The sequence below is a fragment of the Mustelus asterias genome, chromosome 26 (assembly GCF_964213995.1).
Source record: "Mustelus asterias chromosome 26, sMusAst1.hap1.1, whole genome shotgun sequence".
NCBI classification, from domain to species: Eukaryota; Metazoa; Chordata; class Chondrichthyes; order Carcharhiniformes; family Triakidae; genus Mustelus; species Mustelus asterias.
Window position 1 is genome coordinate 927,863 of NC_135826.1, and position 20,229 is coordinate 948,091.

Here is a 20,229-nt window from a genome sequence, read left to right on the forward strand (position 1 = left end):
TGCTCTTTGTGTGACTCAACAGGTCAATCTTTGACCCGGGGAGCTTTGTGCACAGGGGGCAGGATGTCCCACGAGCAGCAGGTCCGGAGTGTGGGAATGTGAGGATGTCAATTCCCACAGATATTATGCCCCTGTCACCAAAACCCTCCCTCAGAAAATACGGATAAAAACACTGCCTTTGTTTTAACATCTTTTCTTCTCCCAAGTTCCTATCCTTGCACCATGCCTTGTCTTCATTAAGCGGTCACGGGCATTCGGCCTCTGATATTCGGGTAAGCGTTCTCCAAGGCGGCCTTCGCGACACACGACAGCGCAGAGTCGCTGAGCAGAAACTGATAGCCAAGTTCCGCACACATAAGGACGGCCTCAACCGGGATCTTGGGTTTATGTCACACTATTTGTAACTCCCACAGTTGCGTGGACCTGCAGAGTTTCACTGGCTGTCTTGTCTGGAGACAATACACATCTTTTTAGCCTGTCTTGATGCTCTCTCCACTCCCATTGTTTTGTTTCTTAAAGACTGGATTAGTTGTAAGTATTCGCATTCCAACCATTATTCATGTAAATTGAGTCTGTGTCTTTATAAGTTCTGTTTGTGAACAGAATTCCCACTCACCTGAAGAAGGGGCTCAGAGCCTCGAAAGCTTGTGTGGCTTTTGCTACCAAATAAACCTGTTGGACTTTAACCTGGTGTTGTTAAACTTCTTACTTCATTAAGTACAACATGATCCTTGAGATGGGGTCAATTTCCACCTGCAGTTCTCCCTCCCCCGCACATACCAATCCCAACCTCACGTCCCCCCCCCCCCCCCCCCAGTGCCATCCTCCCCTCAAACTCCCAACTCATCTTCTCCCAACCCTACCCCTCCATCTCCCACCCCCTCACCTCTCACCCCCAGGATGTGCCTCCCTGGTCATTAACAACTCACGCATTGTCCTCTGCCTCAGTCCGTCTGCCACTGAAACCCTCTTCAATGCTGTGGTCACCTCCACACCTGATTGCAATGCTACAGCTTCTTTGACTTTTGCTGCCAATTTCCTTTATGGTTTTAGGAAACATTTTAGGACATTTCTATACATTACGTAAAAACAAATGAAACATTTTTTCATAACTATTCCCCAAATAAACTGAAAAAATGTGTGCCTAGAATGATTAAAGCCCAGGAGGCCATTTGGTCCATTATGTCTGCGCTGTCTCTCTGAAGGAGCAATTCACTGTATTCTGCCCTTTCCCTGTAACCCTATACAATTTTCCATCCTCAATAAAGCCCACTTGATTAAATAAATATTACTGATCCTTACATACCTCTCCCATCACTGCTATAGGAGTCTCGCCTGTCGCTAGGGCTACACGATGTTCCACCAGATAAAACATGTATTCGTCGTAAAGCAATCGGATAAGATGAAATGAACCGAAGCTGGCTGCACTTCGCAAAGTCAGGTCACGAATAACCATGGAACTGAAATGAAAGCATCACACGAGCAACTTAAAAAACCAACAAATAACAGAATACAGGAGCTTTGTTCAGGTGGAACAAAGATGAACATTTCGAAACTACCATCATAAATAAAATCAAGAGGACAGTTTACATTAGATGCTAGAAATTCATTCAGTCCTCCTCCTTTTCATTGAATCAAAGAATCTCTACAGTGCAGAAGGAAGCCGTTCGGCCCACCAAGCCTGCACCAACCACAATCCCACCCAGGCTCTATCCCTATAACCCAAGGCATTTATCCTGCTAATCCCCCTGGACACTAAGGGGCAATTTACCACAGCCAATCTATCTAACCCGCACATCTTCTGTGGGAGAAAACCGGAGCACCCGGGGAGAACGTGCAAACTCCACACAGACAGTGACCCGAAGGCGGAATTGATTTGATTTATTGTCACATATATTAGTATACAGTGAAAAGTAGTGTTTCTTGCACGCTATACAAAGCATACCGTACATAGGGAAGGAAAGGAGAGAGTGCAGAATGTAGTGTTACAGTCAGAACCCAGGTCCCTGGCATTGTGAGGCAGCAGTGTGAACCACTGTGCCGCCCTGGATCCCACAGAAACCTTTCTGACAACGCTGAGGAGGATGTTAAATGGCACCAAGGTGATTTAGACAAGTTGAGTGAGTGGGCAGATACATGGCAGATGCAGTATAATGTGGATAAATGGGACGTTATCCTGTTCAAACAGAGAAACAGAATGGCAGAGTATTATTTAAAGGGAGATAGATTGGGAAATGTTGATGTACAAAGTGTCCTTGCACATCAACCACTAAAAGCAAACATCAGCTACAGCAAGTAGTTCGAAAAGCAAATGGCATATCGGCCTTCACCTGGTTGGGTGCATTGACCCGAACAGGCGCTGGAGTGTGGCAACTAGGGGAATTTCACAGTAACTTCATTGCAGTGTTAATGCAAGCCTTACTTGTGACTAATAAATAAACTTTACATTGCTAGAGGACTTGAGAACAGCAGCAAGGATGTCTTACTGCAGTTATACACGGCCTTGCTGAGACCATAGCTGGAGTATTGTGTGCAGTTTTGGTCTCAGAAGGAGTGCAGTGAAGGTTCACCATATTGATTCCAGGGATGTCAGAATTATCGTATAAGTGATTGGGTCGACTGAGCCTGCATTCACTGGAACTTAGAAGAATGAGAGGGGATCGCATTGAAATGTATAAAATTCTGACAGGGCTGGACAGACTGGATGTAGGGATGTTGTTTCCTTTGGCTGGAGGTTCTAGAACAAGCGGTCACAGGATACTCCGTAGGTCATTTAGGACTAAGATGAGAAATTCCTTCACTCAGACAGTGGTGAACCTGTGGAATTCTCTACCACAGAAAGCTGCAGAGGCCACTGAATATATTTAAGAAGGAAGTAGATCTCTGGACTATAAAAGCATCCAGGGATATAGGGAGAGTGTGGGAGAATGGTGTTGAGGTAGAGGATCAGCTATGATCATACTGAATGGTGGAGGAGGCTGGTTACTGTGAACATAATAAAGACACAGCAGAGGCTGGGAGACGGGAGTTCCATAGTTGTCCAAAAATAGCCGTGTCATCGCCAATTGCTTTCTGAATTTTTGGTCTCCATTAGATTCTCTGTTCCTGCCCTCCGCACGGGCAGAATGGAAAAATCCCGCCTGATGGCTCTATAAAAGTTCTATAAAACCTAGTATCACATTTTTACTTTCATAGTTCCAGTGGGGTTCTGCAATTTCTGAGGTTGAACTGTCAGAAGCAGATGCTAAGCAATTCACTCCTTTTGTACGTATATAAGGAGTTTGGCTGATATTAGAAGGGTGTACTTTCAGCGAAGCACTCAAACACACAAGTGCCTTCGTTCCAGAGCACTGCTTTGAAGCAATCAGGTTGAATTTCAAGATCACAACCCTCTCCTCAATATTAACAATATTATTTCCATTCCAGCATCATTGAATCATTACATGTCACCAAGTACCCAAGAGAGGCCATTCAGCCCATCTAACTCATCTGACCATCCTGCAATTTGTCCAATCCCCTCAGTGTCTGATTGCTTCTTAAATGATTGAATTTTATCTCCACTCTTGCTGAAGAACATTTCAGGTATTGGTCATGATGTGAAGAAGGGCTTTATAACTTCAGCCTTGGGCCTATCCTTTAGTCATTTGTAATACTCATCATTAATTATTTCAAATCCATTTTAACATAAAAAACAAAATGACCAATTCCATTCAAGTGCCCTTTGTTTGTCTCCTTTGAATGTGAAAAGTTGCCCTACCGTTCCCTCATAACTCCACACCTAGGGCACTGCTTGGTAGCTCTTCCCCACTCTTCTACTGCTTTGATATCGATATGTGTTGATAACAGTCTTCAAGGTACAACCTTACCAGAGCAGCATGCAGCTTCAGTATGCTGCCTGGCTCAGTCTTCTGACCTGTAACATGACTCAGTATTCTGCCGACTCCCTTAACTGCTACGTTGCACTGAGTTTACTGACTAGACTCTATCTACCTCCCAGACCTCCTGCTGATTCTTCCCCAGCAAGTCTGACACTCTCAAGCCTGCCTGCTATCTTTCCCTTCCAATGTATAGCACTTATTAATATGGGTTTTCATCTGTCATGGTTCGGCCTAATTGCAAACATTGTCCAGGCTCATTTGCAATTTTCCTCTTGTCCAGTGAGTTTAATGTAGAGAGCTCAGAGGGATGAAGCTGTCCATTTACCAACCTGTAGAAAGACCATTTGAGCAGGAATTGGCGTGCAGCCTTCGGGAAGCTGGGGCTGCCTTCATGTGGTTTCAGAACCTGATTCACTACGTTATCAAGCCAGGACGCCCACTCATCGAGGGAGCTCTGCTGTTGTAGAGTCATCTTAAAATCCTGTTCCAGTCGTTGCACCATCCCCTCCTCACACTGACAAACCCAGGACGCTTGCTCCTGTTACAACAAAATCAAACAATGATCATCAGCCTTAGTTAAAGCTGGCACCTGCTTAATAGATATATAAAATTGTTCGACCTTATGCATTTCTTTTAAGATGCAAGTTTCTCTATCAATGCAATTCCAAACTTTGATGCAAGTTTTGTTAGTTTATAGGAATATACAAGAATCTATCATATATTTAAAGAATTCCATTGCTGCTCTATCAACCAGTTTGCTAACTGGGCTTTCTGCCCAGTTTTCACTCTGAACATTGCCCTATTCTAATCCATCGCCTTTAAACTGTTCACTTTTTCTCATAACCTAGGGTTACAAAGGAATACAGCACAAAACAGGCCATTCGGCCCAACCAATCCATGCCGGTGTTTATGCTCCACTTGAGTTTCCTCTCATCTTTTCCCACCAAATCCACCACTGTAACCCTCTGTTCCCTTCTCCCTATTCCCCTTAAAACTATCTATCTTATTAATTTCAACTGCTCACTGTGATAGTGAGTCCCACATTCTCATCACTCTTTGGGCAAAGAAGTTTCTTCTGGATTTTCTATTGGATTTCTTGATGACTATCGTTTATTATGGTCTGTAGTTACTCTCAAGAGGAAGCATTCTCTCTATATCCATTCTATCAAAACCTTTCTGAACTTTAAATCCTCCTGTATTAAGTGTTCCATATCTACAGGCTGCAGATGCCCTGTGACCATAACCACACCCTCTGTAACCCAGTATACAGCCTGCCATGCCCAGGGACATTGACCGCAGGGCAGCCTTGCACACCAGGCAGCTAGGTTACAGCGGGCTGCCAATGATTGCTCCTGCTGCATGCCCACTGCACTCCTGCATTGTCTCCTATCTCAGACCAGAGTCCACGCAGCCCCTAAACGGCCTGATATCCGTGAATCCTTTCCCTTTCAGAGCAGGAATGTCTGCACTCTGTGATTCCAAAGAGGACAATCGACAACAGTAAACTTCACAAAGCACTGCAGCCCTGACCTGTTTCGTGTTTGTGTGAACAGCCCGTAATGTGCCACAGTAACGGACACCCATAATCTACGTGCCTCCCTTCCAATAATACATGTGCTATCCCTTTGACCGCCTTGTTTTGCTGCGATTCATGCAGCCTTGTTGGGATCTAGCTTTCTTCCCCTTGGCCTTCCATTGTTCATCCTCTTTATCCATCTCCTTGTCCCTCTGCCTGTCATTGTGAGCCCTCACCTTCAGCCTACATCCCCCCACGCTTTGCACAGCCCTCCTTACACTTTGCCCCTCTTGTCTTTGTCAGCCCATGCCTGCCCCACCCTGGTCTCACCTCGTACCCCACCCCTGATCAAACATCAGACTTTTCTTGCAGTTGATGCACGAGTCCCACAGCACGGTGCTGTCCAGATCGACACTGGTGTGTGGCACCGGGCGGGAGGGGGCCTCCCTCAGCCCCAGGGACACTACTGATCTGATTCAGTGACAGAGGAGGGTCCGGGGGCCAGAATCACGGATCTGTCTATGAAGACCAGTTAGGCACGGAGATGGAGGCAGGAACCAGTCTGCCTTGCAGGGTGGTGTACAGCGAATCAGGAGCAACACCGGCCTATGGCAGCGTTACCCTCACCCCAAAGTCTCTGGCACACTGAGGACCACTTTGTGCATGACGCTCTTTATCAACCGGGTTCATCAAAAGGGAGCCCTGTTTTTGAGGATGAATGGGGGTGAATACAGGAATTTTGAAAGGAAGGGGGATGGTTCTTGTGCAAAGGGAGTATTAAGTGGGAATGTCAACAAAGAAATTGAGGCAGTCAAGAGTTGGATGCGGAGGGGCTTTGAGTAGATGATGCATGAATTGACGATGGGAAGGCAGGCAAGATGAAGCGAAATAACAAAATGAAGACATGAGGGAGAGGGTCAGGAAAAGCAGGACAGCTTGGAGAGAGTTGTTGAATGGATTGCCTCAATTCCTAGGAAATCCATGGCTATTTGTAACGGTGTTGGAGGTGAGAGTTGAGAGAGAATTTGATGAAAAGATTATGCAGATTAACAGATCAACAGCTGGGAGATCTCACCTGTACATTGGCAAAGTCCACACGGTTGAGGTCACTGAGCATCTGGTTGATCTGTGATGTGTTCTGCAGCACAGCTCTGGCAGCCTGTGCGAGGTGATTCAGGGAGGTGTATCGGCGCAATGTTTGGGCAAAGGCACTAACTACTCCCACCTTTAAAAAAACACAATACAGCACTCAGTTAATAGACTAACTACTACTCACCGAGCATCACAACCAGACCTCCAAACACCCACTTCATAAAATCCTCACCATTTCATCAGCTGGTCAAATAAAAGTTCCAAACAACTAAATTAACCTCCAGTGAGGGCACAGTGATCAGATCTTGGGTTCATGTCACACTATCTGTAACCCCCACGACTTGCCTGGACTTGCAAAATCTCACTGGCTGTCCTGTCTGGAGACAATACACATCTCTTTAACCTGTGCTTAACCCTCTCTCCACTCACATTGTCTGTACCTTTAAGACTTGATTACCTGTAAAGACTCGCATTCCAATCATTATTTTGTAAATTGGGTTTGTGTTTTTATATGCCCTGTTTGTAATCAGAACTCCCACTTACCTGACGAAGGGGCTACTGGCTTTTGCTACCAAATAAACATGTTGGACTTTAACCTGGTGTTGTGAGACTTCTTACTGTAATAACAAACTATGATGTGGAGATGCCGGCGTTGGACTGGGGTGAACACAATAAGAGTTTTAACAACACCAGGTTAAAGTCCAACAGGTTTATTTGGTAGCAAATACCATTAGCTTTCCTTCGTGCTGCTCCTTCGTCAGATGGAGTGGAAATCTGCTCTCAAACAGGGCACAGAGACACAAAATCAAGTTACAGAATACTGATTAGAATGCGAATCCCTACAACCAACCAGATCTTAAAGATACAGACAATGTGGGTGGAGGGAGCATTTAGCACAGGTTAAAGAGATGTGTATTGTCTCCAGACAGTACCCATCTCACATGGCTGTCGGGATTCGCATTCCAATCAGTATTCTGTAACTTGATTTTGTGTCTCTGTGCCCTGTTTGAGAGCACATTTCCACTCCATCTGACGAAGGAGCAGTGCTCCGAAAGCTAATGGTATTTGCTACCAAATGAACCTGTTGGACTTTAACCTGGTGTTGTGAGACTCCTTACTGTAATAACAAACTATGCCATGTATCTCTGTAGTGATCTTTATGCACTCCTTGGATCAGTAAATTCTGTTTGTCTGGCCCTGTATTTAGTGCACCCTCACCCTGCGGGCTGGCCTCTTTACCAAAGAAAACCATCAGTGCATTTTCCTGTGTTAGGCAAGAAGCCAACAGCCTGACCACCAACCATTCACCTGGTGTCCAGGGACTAACCTCAACTGCCAATCAAAAAGAATGTCCACCCTCCTCGACACGGACTCCTGCTGAGATCAAACAAGCAAGGCTGCTCCAACACCTCATGTGAACGAATGCTGGGGTTTTTACTGAATTGCCACCATTATTAGTAATCTGAATATTATTATTTTTTCATTTATTAGTGTCACAAGTAGGCTTATACTAACAATGCAATGAAGTTACTGTGAAAATCCCCTAGTCGCCACACTCCGGCGCCTGTTCGGGTACACTGAGGGAGAATTTAGCATGGCCAATGCACCCTAACCAACACATCTTTCAGACTGTGGGAGGAAACCGGAGCACCCGGAGGAAACACACTCAGCCACAGGGAGAATGTGCAGACTCCACACAGACAGTGACCCGAGGCCAGAATTGAACCCAGGTCCCTGGCGCTGTGAGGCAGCAGTGCTAACCACTGTGCTACCGTGCCGCCCCAGTTACTGTGTTGGAATTCAAATCCGCAACTCCAGCAATGATGATTCTATGGATTTATTCTTTGTAAGATAAATTGAACTCAATGAAAATATACTTAAATCCTTCCAAGGACAAACAGCTAAAAGTTTTGAAATGTGACAAACAGGATGGGCATAAACATGTGAATTTAGTTATTCTCTGCAGAATACCAAACCATGGGCTACTCCCTATGAAGCTGTCATTATTGAATGAGCCCATAAGGTTTTATTACTCAGTCTTTCTACAACTTAATCAGCCAACAATTGCTTCCTGACATACCTCACCCTACTCTTCCCAACTTTGTCAGTGATGTCCATAACCTTGGCACTTCCCTTTGTTTCCCACAGAAAAAAAAATAAGTTCATTACTGTAAAAGCAGAATTAGTTAGAAAAAAAACAGGGACATATGTGGTTTTGAATATTTCAAAACCAAAACCCTCTAAAAGGAAAGCAAAAATTACATTTGGTTTCATTCTATGAAAACAAATCTAACGGGACAAACATGTTGAGGGCAGTTTGAAGGGCAGAAGTGTTGAATAAAGATGGTCACATCCAGTCTTACCTTGGTCCGAACCATCTGCTGAGGGAAGCCATTCATTGCACTCATTAACCATGCCTCCAAACTCTTGGCAAAATTCCGAATAGCTTGGGTCAAGGCACCTGAAGGAGGATGAAAAATTAATGGCCTACCCAATGGAGTTGCATATTTTGATTTAGAAGAATGAGGGGAGATCAAATTGAGGTATACAAGATGAAAGGTATGGATAAAGTGGATGTGGAGCGGATGCGCCGCTGGTGGGGCATTCGAGGACAAGAGGTCACAGTCTTAGGATATGGAGTAGCAAATTTATAAGAGTTGAGGAGAAACTTCTTCTCCCAAAGGGTTGTGAATCTGTGGAATTTGCTACCCCAAAGTGTGGTGGATGCTGGGACAGTGAGTAAATTTAAGGAGGAGTTAGGCCGATTTTTAATTGGTAATGGGTTGAAGGGTTATGGGGAGAAGGCAGGAAAATGGGGATGAGGAGCATATCAGCCATGATCGAATGGCGGAGCAGACTCGATGGGCCGAATGGCCTAATTCTGCTCCTATATTGTATGGACTTACGAACTATAAAAATCTGGTGCTGGTAAGTAACCAGGAAGGAGTCAGGTTGTCAGAAAAACCCAGCTGGCTTATTAATGAATGTCCTTTAGGAAAGGAAACCTGCATTCATTAGTGACTGCTGTCCGACAACAATGTAACTGACTCTTAACTACCCTCTGAAGTGCCCAGAAAGCCACTCAGTTCAGACAAACTAGAGGTGGGTAACAAATGTCAGTGTTGTCAAGTGCCGTGCACATTCAGAGAAATAATTGTAAAAGCCTCTGTAACTCACTTGGGGCTGCTGCAAGGGTTTGTATATAGAAGTACAATAGCAAAGAGCAATAATCACAAGCTACTCACTGGGGACAGGTCGCAGTACATCCGGGATAAGAATTTCCACCAGTGCCTGGTAAAGCACGTGATCACAGTTCCTCATCCATTTAATGATGGGTTCAAATTTACACAGGTTGATGAGTTTCTCTTTGGGAAAAATGGCCTCACTCTCTTCCTCACTGCACAAAAAACAAGAAATGCAAAGCAACTTCACAACTAATACAGCAAATAGAAATGCAACAGTATATTGCAGACTGAGCTGGAGCCAGTTATTCCACACTGCGGAAGATCCATGTGGTATTTAGCATCTATGATACACCTTTTACCCATTCAGAGGAACCAATAGCCACATTGGACATTAGACAGCTTGGGCTAAATGTCCTGTTTTTGAAACTAAGTGCTGTAGCAGGTGGGTTCCACAGCATGTTCCCTGCTGGTCAGAGAAGTGGGAAATCACGCCTAATAAGCTCAGGCAAGTGCGTCTCCGAATCACATGTCGGGTTGGGAATGGATTAGTTCACCCCGCTGTTACCGAATGGGGTCCAAGGTCAAGCGTCATATTTAAATACACACACATTTCACTCTCTTTAGCCCCAGCTGTCGTTTGGGAGACCCATAGGGATATCCGCACAGCAGAAGGACGTTGGCACGAGGTTTAGCCACAACTCCCTCCAGGCTTTGATACAAGGAGTATGCGAACACCAGCATGTGCTTTATCAAAGGATAGCTCCAGGAAGCACAGCAGCCTCACCTCTCTGGCCTGGGAGGCACTGGCAAGTCAGGTCAGCTTGGCTGGGCACACGTATCAGCAATGACCTTTTCACCAATACTTTCACATCACCACCAACGTACCATCATGCTGCACAATCTCCATCCTCAGCCTTTTCTGGGGAGAGTAACAAGTCTCACAGCACCAGGTTAAAGTCCAATGGGTTTATTTGGTATCACGAGCTTTCGGAGTGCTGCTCCTTCATCAGGTGAGTGTCTGGGGAGGACTCACCACACATGGGAGGTTTGCATGTTTCCCAGCCTTTGCTCCATCTCTTCTCATCACATTTCTTCCTTTTGTCTTCATGTGGTCCAAGCTCTAAGATGGGAGGAGGGATGGCCAGCATCACAGAACTGTCCAAATTTGAGGAGGATGCTGCCAGTGGCTGAGGACAGGGATCATTCCTGTGGGGAAGGCGAGATCAACTTCTCCCAGCGACCAAGTACGGATGAGTCCTCCATGAGTTGTCACCTCCTGACATTCACGTGGCGTGCTGTCTGTATTCTGCTTACTCATGAGCTTGTAAAGGATGTCGCTGGGAGACAGCATTGTGTGAGGGCTCCTCAGTAGTCTGAAGGGATAACTGCCATTGTGTCTCCTCAGTGGCAAAACACAAGACTTCATGAGATGATGACTTCTGCAACCAAGGTGGCCACAGCTGCGATAGGTTCTTCGGTACAGCATTGGCGGTGTTGAGTCGGTTTTCACTCCCCAGGGTTCAGTGCTGACCTTTTCACAGATCACAGCCTAGTCAATCGTGAGGGCTGAAGGTGCAAGTTGGAATGTGGAACTTGCCAGTGATGTGACTGGTTGTAAATCCCTTTCCGTGTAATGGCATGGCTGTCATGACTGAGTCTCATAACAAGCAAGAATGTGACAGAATTAACCGTTTAGAAGCCACCAGCATTTCACAGAATGTGAGTCTCCAGTAACAAGATTAGCAGTTTTAGACAGAGCAGAAGAAGTGTGGTGAGTCCTCCCCAGAAAAGGCTGAGGATGGAGATCGTGCAGCATGATGGTACGATGGTGGTGGTGTGAAAGTATTGGTGAAACAATCAATGCTGATATGAGTGTAATCCCAGAACAGTGTAAACCCTTTGCATGTATAATGCCACCTTAGCTAGATGACTGGACCATCCAGGGGAGGCATCCATGTGTTAGTCTTTTAGAACTACAGAGCTGAGGGGACAGGCAGCAAATACACAGAGAGAACCATCAAATGGGAAAATAGTATAATTGCCAACCTTTCGTGGAAGGTTTTCATAAAATATTGATAGGCAGAGGGATCTGAGTGTACAGGTACACAGGTCACTGAAACGCAGGTGAAGAAGGTAGTCAAGAAGGTATACGGCATACTTGCCTTCATTGACTGGGGCATTGAGTTTAAAAATTGGCAAGTCATGCAGCTTTATAGAACCTTAGTTAGGCCGCAGTTGGAATATAGTGTTCAATTCTGGTCGCCACACTACCAGAAGGATGTGGAGGCTTTGGACAAGGTACAGAAAAGATTCACCAGGATGTTGCCTGGTCTGGAGGGCATTAGCTATGAGGAGAGGTTGGAGAAACTTGGTTTGTTCTCACTGGAACGATGGAGGTTGCGGGGTGACCTGATAGAAGACTACAAGATTATGAGAGGCATGGACAGAGTGGATAGTCAGAAGCTTTTTCCCAGGGTGGAAGAGTCAATTACTAGAGGGCATAGGCTTAAGGTGCGAGGGGCAAGGTTTAAAGGAGATGTACACAGAGGGTGGTGGGTGTCTGGAACCCGCTGCCGGGGGAGGTAGTGGAAGCAGATACGATAGTGATTTTTAACAGTCACTATCGTCTTAACAAATACATGAATAGGATGGGAAGGGGGATATGGTCCCCGGAAGGGTAGGGGGTTTTAATTCAGTCGGGCAGCATGGTCGGAGGAGTATGATGGTACGATGGTGGTGGTCGATGGTACGATGTGGAGGGTCGAAGGGCCTGTTCCTGTGCTGTAATTTTCTTTGTACTTTTGTTCTTTGGAAGCAGAAATGCAATTTACACCTAGCAGCCTGTAAGCCAGTTCCAGCAAGCAGACCAGAAGCAAGAGTGCAGAAACCAAAGAGATGTTCCCCAGAATAGCTCCTCAATCGTATACAGTGTTGTAACTATAAGCTGCTTTTATTTATAGATCTATTGAATTGGATGTTGCTTGGGAAAAGGGAAGTTCAAAAAATGTATTTGAGATCAAAGAGGGTAATTTCTATATAAACTGTGTGGGCATGTTTAGTAGTTCCTATACATAATAGTTCTCTTCACGTGTCATAGTCATAGAGTCATAGAGGTTTACAGCATGGAAACAGGTCATTCGGCCCAGCTTGTCCATGCCGCCCTTTTTTTTAAAAAACCCTAAGCTAATCCCAATTGCCCGCATTTGGCCCATATCCCTCTATACCCTCTATACCCATATCCCTCTATACCCATATCCCTCTATACCCTTTATACCCATAGTACCCATGTAACTATCTAAATGCTTTTCAAAAGATAAAATTGTACCCGCCTCTACTACTACCTCTGGCAGCTTGTTCCAGACACTCACCACCCTCTGTGTGAAAAAATTGCCCCTCTGGACACTTTTGTATCTCTCCCCTCTCACCTTAAACCTATGCCCTCTAGTTTTAGACTCCCCTACCTTTTGGAAAAGATATTGACTATCTACCTTGTCTATGCCCCTCATTATTTTATAGATCTCTATAAGGTCACCCCTCAGCCTCCTACGCTCCAGAGAAAAAAGTCCCAGACTATCCAGCCTCTCCTTATAACTCAAACCATCAAGTCCCGGTAGCATCCTAGTAAATCTTTTCTGCACTCTTTCGAGTTTAATAATATCCTTTCTATAATATGGTGACCAGAATTGCACACAGTATTCCAAGTGTGGCCTCACCAATGTCTTGTACAACTTTAACAAGACGTCCCAACTCCTGTTTTCAATGTTCTGACCGATGAAACCAAGCATGCCGACTGCCTTCTTCACCACTCTGTCCACCTGTGACTCCACTTTCAAGGAGCTATGAACATGTACCCTTAGATCTCTTTGTTCTGTAACTCTCCCTAACGTCCTACCATTAACTGAGTAAGTCCTGCCCTGGTTCAATCTACCAAAATGCATCACCTCGCATTTGTCTAAATTAAACTCCATCTGCCATTCGTCAGCCCACTGGCCCAATTGATCAAGATCCCGTTGCAATTGGAGATAACTTTCTTCACTGTCCACTATGCCATCAATCTTGGTGTCATCTGCAAACTTACTAACCATGCCTCCTATATTCTCATCCAAATTATTAATATAAATGACAAATAACAGTGGGCCCAGCACTGATCCCTGAGGCACACTGCTGGTCACAGGCCTCCAGTTTGAAAAGCAACTCTCTACAACCACCCTCTGGCTTCTGTCAAGAAGCCAATTTTGTATCCAGTTAGATACCTCACCCTGGATCCTGTGAGATTTAACTTTGTGCAACAACCTACTATGCGGTACCTTGTCAAAGGCCTTGCTAAAGTCCAGGTAGACAACATCAACTGCACTGCCCTCATCTACCTTCTTGGTTACCCCTTCAAAAACTCAATCAAATTTGTGAGACATGATTTTCCACTCACAAAGCCATGTTGACTGTCCCTAATCAGTCCTTGCATCTCTAAATGCCTGTAGATCCTGTCTCTCAAAATACCTTCCAACAATTTACCCACCACAGATGTGAGGCTCACTGGCCTGTAGTTCCCAGGCTTTTCCCTGCAGCCCTTCTTAAACAAAGGCACAACATTTGCCACTCTCCAATCTTCAGGCACCTCACCCGTGACTATCGATGATTCAAATATCTCGGCTAGGGGACCCGCAATTTCCTCCCTAGCCTCCCACAATGTCCTGGGATATACCTAATCAGGTCCTGCAGATTTATCTACCTTGATTCGCTTTAAGACTTCCAGCACCTCCTTCTCTGTAATATGTACACTCCTTAAGACATCACTATTTATTTTCCCAAGTTCCCTAACATCCATGCTTTTCTCAACAGTAAATACTGATGAGAAATATTCATTTAGGATCTCACCTATCTCTTGTGGATCCACACATAAATGACCTTGTTGATCCATAAGAGGTCCTACTCTCTCCCTTGTTACTCTTTTGCCCTTTATATATTTGTAGAAGCTCTTTGGATTCTCCTTTGCCTTATCTGCCAAAACAATTTCGTGTCCCCTTTTTGCCCTCCTGATTTCTCTCTTAACTCTACTCCTACACCCCCTGCACTCTTCAGGAGATTCACTTGATCCCAGCTGCCTATGCATGTCACGTGCCTCTTTCTTCTTCTTGACCAGGGCCTCAATATCGCGAGTCATCCAGGGTTCCCGACTTCTGCCAGCCTAGCCCTTCACTCTAAGAGGAATGTGTTTACCCTAAACCCAGCACAGAGGGCAGCACGGTAGTACAGTGGTTGAGGGCGGCACAGTAGCACAGTGGTTAGCACTGCTGCTTCACAGCTCCAGGGACCTGGGTTTGATTCCCGGCTTGGCTCACTGTCTGTGTGGAGTTTGCACATTCTCCTCGTGCCTGCGTGGGTTTCCTCCGGGTGCTCCGGTTTCCTCCCACAGTCCAAAGATGTGCGGGTTAGGTTGGTTGGCCATGCTAAAATTGCCCCTTAGTGTCCTGAGTTGCGTAGGTTAGAGGGGTTAGTGGGTAAAATATGTAGGGATATGGGGGTAGGGCCTGGGTGGAATTGTGGTCGGTGCAGACTCGATGGGCCGAATGGCCTCTTTCTGTGCTGTAGGGTTTCTATGATTTTCCTGGTTAACACACTTTTGAAAGCGTGCCACTTACCAGACGTCCCTTTGCCTTCCCACAAACTCCCCCGATTAACTTTTGAAAGTTCCTGCCTGATACTGAAGTGGGGAAAAACATAAAGATGGGTACCTGACACATAAAATGGCTGCCTGGCACATAAAAAGGTTACCTGGGAAAGAGACATTAAGCAGGCACTGACTTTTAGCACAGACAGCTACTTGAAATTAAAACATGCAGGACAGACAGTTATTTAAAGTTAAACATGCAGCAATCAGATACTGCAGGAAGCCAGTAAGAGCTTGAGGCACTTTAAAGATAAGGACAGACCTAGGACAATAAGGACTGATAAAGAGATTAGCCATAAATGAGAACGGGAATACATAAATACAGCAAAACCACTTACTGTATGTATAGACCGAAACTAAGTCATTGATAGTCACTGAAGGAGGAAATGTATCCATTCTATGAAACAATGCGATGTTAAAAGCCAATGTCTGTATATGTCTGGCTGTAACGATGTGTTAAACTATCGATTCTACTCAGCTATAACGATGTGTTAAATGGGTAATGTCCGGACTATCCATTGTCTGAAAAGTATAAAAATGAACCACTCCTATTGTATCATTGAGAGAAGGGAGCTGCCAAAGTACTGCGGAGTGCCAGTGCCTTTCTCCACGAAGCTTCGTTAAATAAAACTGTATTGTTGAACCTCCAGTCTGACTCCGGTGGTTTTCCCACAACAATACCATCAAAATTGGCCTTGCCCCAATTTAGAATTTTAACCTTTGGGACAGACCTTTCATTCTCCATAGCTATCTTAAAACTAATAGAATTATGGTCACTGGTCCCAAAGTGATCCCTGACTAACACTTCTGTCACCTGCCCTTCCTTATTTCCCAAGAGGAGGTCAAGTTTTGCCCCCTCTCTAGTCAGGCCATCCACATACTGAATGAGAAATTCCTCCTGAATACACTCAACAAATTTCTCTCCATCCAACCCTCTCATACTATGGCTGTCCCAGTCAATGTTGGGAAAGTTAAAATCTCCGACTATTACCACCCTATTTTTCTTGGAGCTATCTGTAATCTCCTTACATATTTGCTCCTCAATTTCCCGCTGACTATTTGGGGGCCTGTAGTACAACCCTATCAAAGTGATTTCCCCATTCTTATTTCTGTATTGTAATAAATAGTCTTTAATAAGTCTTATCCTGTGACTGGGCTGGTTCTCACTATGTCTTGCACTTGACTCCTCACACCATTCCCATAAACAAAATTATACACCACCATAAACCGGCATTCCAGCTTGGAACACCCTCACAGATAACATCACCCATGTTCGTGACTGGCACTAAAGAGGAATATGGCTTTCTCCCGTTGCTGGAAGCTTACTCCTTCTGGAATCTAGTGATAATTAAAATGGCACAGGCATGTTTTCCTCTTCAAGCTTCCTCAATGACATTGTCCTGTGGAAAATGACCTTCAAGGGTGGCACGGTAGCACAGTGGTTAGCACTGCTGCTTCACAGCTCCAGGGTCCTGGGTTCGATTCCCGGCTCGGGTCACTGTCTGTGTGGAGTTTGCACATTCTCCTCGTGTCTGCGTGGGTTTCCTCCGGGTGCTCCGGTTTCCTCCCACAGTCCAAAGATGTGCGGGTTAGGTTGATTGGCCAGGTTAAAAAATTGCCCCTTAGAGTCCTGGGATGTGTAGGTTAGAGGGATTAGCAGGTAAAATATGTGGGGATAGGGCCTGGGTGGGATAGTAGTCGGTGCAGACTCGATGGGCCGAATGGCCTCCTTCTGCACTGTAGGGTTTCTATGATTCTATGATCTCCCTCTTCAGATTCCAAGAAGTGCTCTGCCTCTTCCATGTCTCCCACTGGGACGCTCCACAGTGTCTGCATTCTTGGATTTGATGTTGGGCTCCAGCTTCCCACTCTCTCCTCTCTACCTCCACCTTCCCAAACGCCTCAGCCTGTCATCAGTTCCGCCCTCCCCATAGCCCATTGTCTCCCATGCATCCCTTCAATCCCCCCCATTCTCCTTTGCTCATCATCTCCCATGTCTCCTCCCCTCACTCACCTCACCACCCCCCCCCCCACCCCAACCTCCCTCACCCCCCAAGCCCATTATCTCTCTCACCTCCTTCCCCCCGCTCCTCACTTTGGTTGCTCTGTCTGGGTGCTTTCCCTGTCTGATCTCCCAAAGAACTCCCTCCTGAACACCAGAGGAAGTCAGTGAGGGTATGCCCCCCACCAGCGTAGCCTCACTGGCTTTGTTGAGAACCGAGAGCAGTGCTGTTGCAGGGAGGCTCCAAACGATGCAGTCAATTTTAAGTTATGAGTGAAATGAGGGCCGCCACTCAGTCACACACCGCTTATAGAAACATAGAAAAACTACAGCACATACAGGCCCTTCGGCCCACAAGTTGTGCCGAACACATCCCTACCTTCTAGGCCTACCTATAACCCTCCATCCTATTAAGCTCCATGTACTCATCCAGGAGTCTCTTAAAAGACCCTATTGAGTTCGCCTCCACCACCACTGACGGCAGCCGATCCCACTCGCCCACCACCCTCTGTGTGAAAAACTTACCCCTAACATCTCCCCTGTACTTACCCCCCAGCACCCTAAACCTGTGTCCTCTCGAAGCAGCCATTTCCACCCTGGGAAAAAGCCTCTCAGAGTCCACCCGATCTATGCCTCTCAACATCTTATACACCTCCAAACATTTCTCACCCTAGTCTGATGGTGCATGGGAGGGGTTTGATTCCAGCAGTTAGTGTTGTTAATGAGCGCTCAGAAGATGGTAATGAATGCAAATGGCATTGCCGCCACAGATCAACAGGAAAGCCAACCCGCTGTGGAAGCGGTAAGCAGAAAATTTAAACTGTTTTCCTGATGGCAGATTTCCAATTTTTGACTCACTCCAAATTTCCGCATTGGTCATGAAACTCACCGCAGGCTTGATGGGAAAATTCCACCCCTAGTATTTAGAATCAATTAACTCCTCAAAGGGTGAAAACTCTAACTCTCTGGTAGGATTCCCATTCTAAGCAGTGACACATTGTGTAATTCCAGCCAGAACTGTGTCTCAGCACAACAGGTAACCAGGCACAGCAATTGAAACCTAAATGAAAATTTTAAATCAACCACTTATGTCTCAGCCTTCTGCAAATATTCTCCCATTAGAAGTAGCAGTTCCACAGGATCCCTACAGTGCAGAAGGAGACCATTCGGCCAATCGAGTCCGCACCCCAACCCTGAGAAAGAGCATTTTACCCAACGTGACACACACGCACGCACGCCTCCCCCCCCCAAACCTCCCTATCCTCGTAACCTCATACAATTACCCTGGCTAATCCACCCACACATCTTTGGACTGTGGGAAGGAACCGGAGCACCAAGAGGAAACCCATGCAGACACGGGGAGAATGTGCACATTCCACACTATCACCCAAGGCCGGAATCAAACCCGGGTCCCTTGCACTGTGAGGCAGAAGAGCTAACCAATGTGCCACTGTGCTGCCCTCAAACATCCTGCCATTCCTTACAGCACCACTAGGCTCTGAGCAAGTGCAATCCTGGTACAAGCAGGGGTGATACACTTAAAATTCTCGAGCCTCATCATAAACAATTCAACACTATCTGTGCACAAAGCAGGGCAGCAAGCGAATGACCCCAAGACATTGCCCTCACCTCCCAAAAAAGCAAGCAACAGTCTGGTGCAGCAACCCCTCCTCCCAGATACACAGCCCGTTAGCACCATCCCTTTCCCTTCCTCCCTCAGCACAGTCCAGGGTGCACAATGCCAAATCAAGCTGCTTCATGACATTTCAACCATTAAAATTACAAAGAACAAGAAAAGTACAGCACAGGAACAGGCCCTTCGGCCCTCCAAGCTTGTGCCAATCATGACGCCCTAACTAAAAAAAAACCTTCTGCCCTAACTTGGTCCATATCCCTCTATTTCCTCCCTATTCATGTATCCATCCAGATGCCTCTTACATGGTGCTACTTCCACCACATCCTCTGGCAACACATTCCAGGCACCCACCTCTCTCTGCGTGAGAAACTTCCCCTGCACATCTCCCTTAAACTTTCCCCCTCTCACCTTGAACCTGTGCCCCCTTGTAATTGACACTTCCACCCTCGGAAAAAGCCTCTGATTATCCACTCTGTGCCTCTCACAATTTTGTAGACCTCTATCAGGTCTCCCCTCAGCCTCCATCTTCCCAGTGAAAACAATCCTAGTTTATTCAACCTCTCCTCAACGCCCTCGAGACCAGGCAACATCCTGGTGAACCTTCTTTGCACTCTCTCCAGAGCTTCCACGTCCTTCTGGTAGTGTGGTGACTAGAATTAGGAGGTAGTAAATGAGGATTTGACAATGTAGTCTCCTGGACAGATGGATCTGTGTCAGAACTCACAGTTAAAAGGATCAGCCCTTCCAGTTTAGTCAAACAGTCAATGGATTGTCACAAAGCTTTGTAATATTCTTACCTTACTGAAGTGACAGAAGCCCCATCACTTGGCGAAGGAGTCGAATGCCAAAAAGTTTGCCAAAGTTTTTCAATGTAATGAAACTGAAGGTTTATTACAACATCCAACATTGCCTGTAAGAGAAGCCATCGTTTGTTAGATGGGGTAGGATAGGTAATTAAAACTACATGTCAGAAAAGGCATTGCAAGCTACTGAAACGCATTTTCAGAAAACAGGTACTGCTGCTTAACAATAGTTATCGAGATTGCTAACAATGCACTGAGCAAAGAACAGTACAGCACAGGAACAGGCCCTTCAGCCCACCAAGCCTGTGCTGACACATGATGCCTTCCTAAAGATCTTTTGCCTCTACTCTATTCATGCATCTGTCAAGATGCCTCTTAAACGTTGCTATGTATCTGCTTCTACCACCTCCTATGGCAGCGCATTCCAGGCACTTACCTCTGTGTAAATA

General features: G+C 45.8%; 1 protein-coding gene across 4 annotated transcripts in view; it reads right to left on the minus strand.

Annotated features, from left to right (window-relative positions):
• LOC144479406 (DNA-binding protein RFX2-like) overlaps positions 1 to 20,229 on the minus strand; it is a 135,282-nt gene that overhangs the window by 5,785 nt on the left and 109,268 nt on the right. For all 4 annotated transcript variants that reach the window (XM_078198042.1, XM_078198039.1, XM_078198040.1 and 1 more), the window contains 6 exons: positions 19,775 to 19,887; positions 9,732 to 9,883; positions 8,850 to 8,947; positions 6,470 to 6,619; positions 4,208 to 4,416; positions 1,307 to 1,460 (listed from right to left, as the gene is read on the minus strand). In XM_078198042.1, the coding sequence (XP_078054168.1) occupies positions 1,307 to 1,460; positions 4,208 to 4,416; positions 6,470 to 6,619; positions 8,850 to 8,947; positions 9,732 to 9,883; positions 19,775 to 19,887 (876 nt within the window). The remainder of the gene's footprint in view (positions 1 to 1,306; positions 1,461 to 4,207; positions 4,417 to 6,469; positions 6,620 to 8,849; positions 8,948 to 9,731; positions 9,884 to 19,774; positions 19,888 to 20,229) is intronic.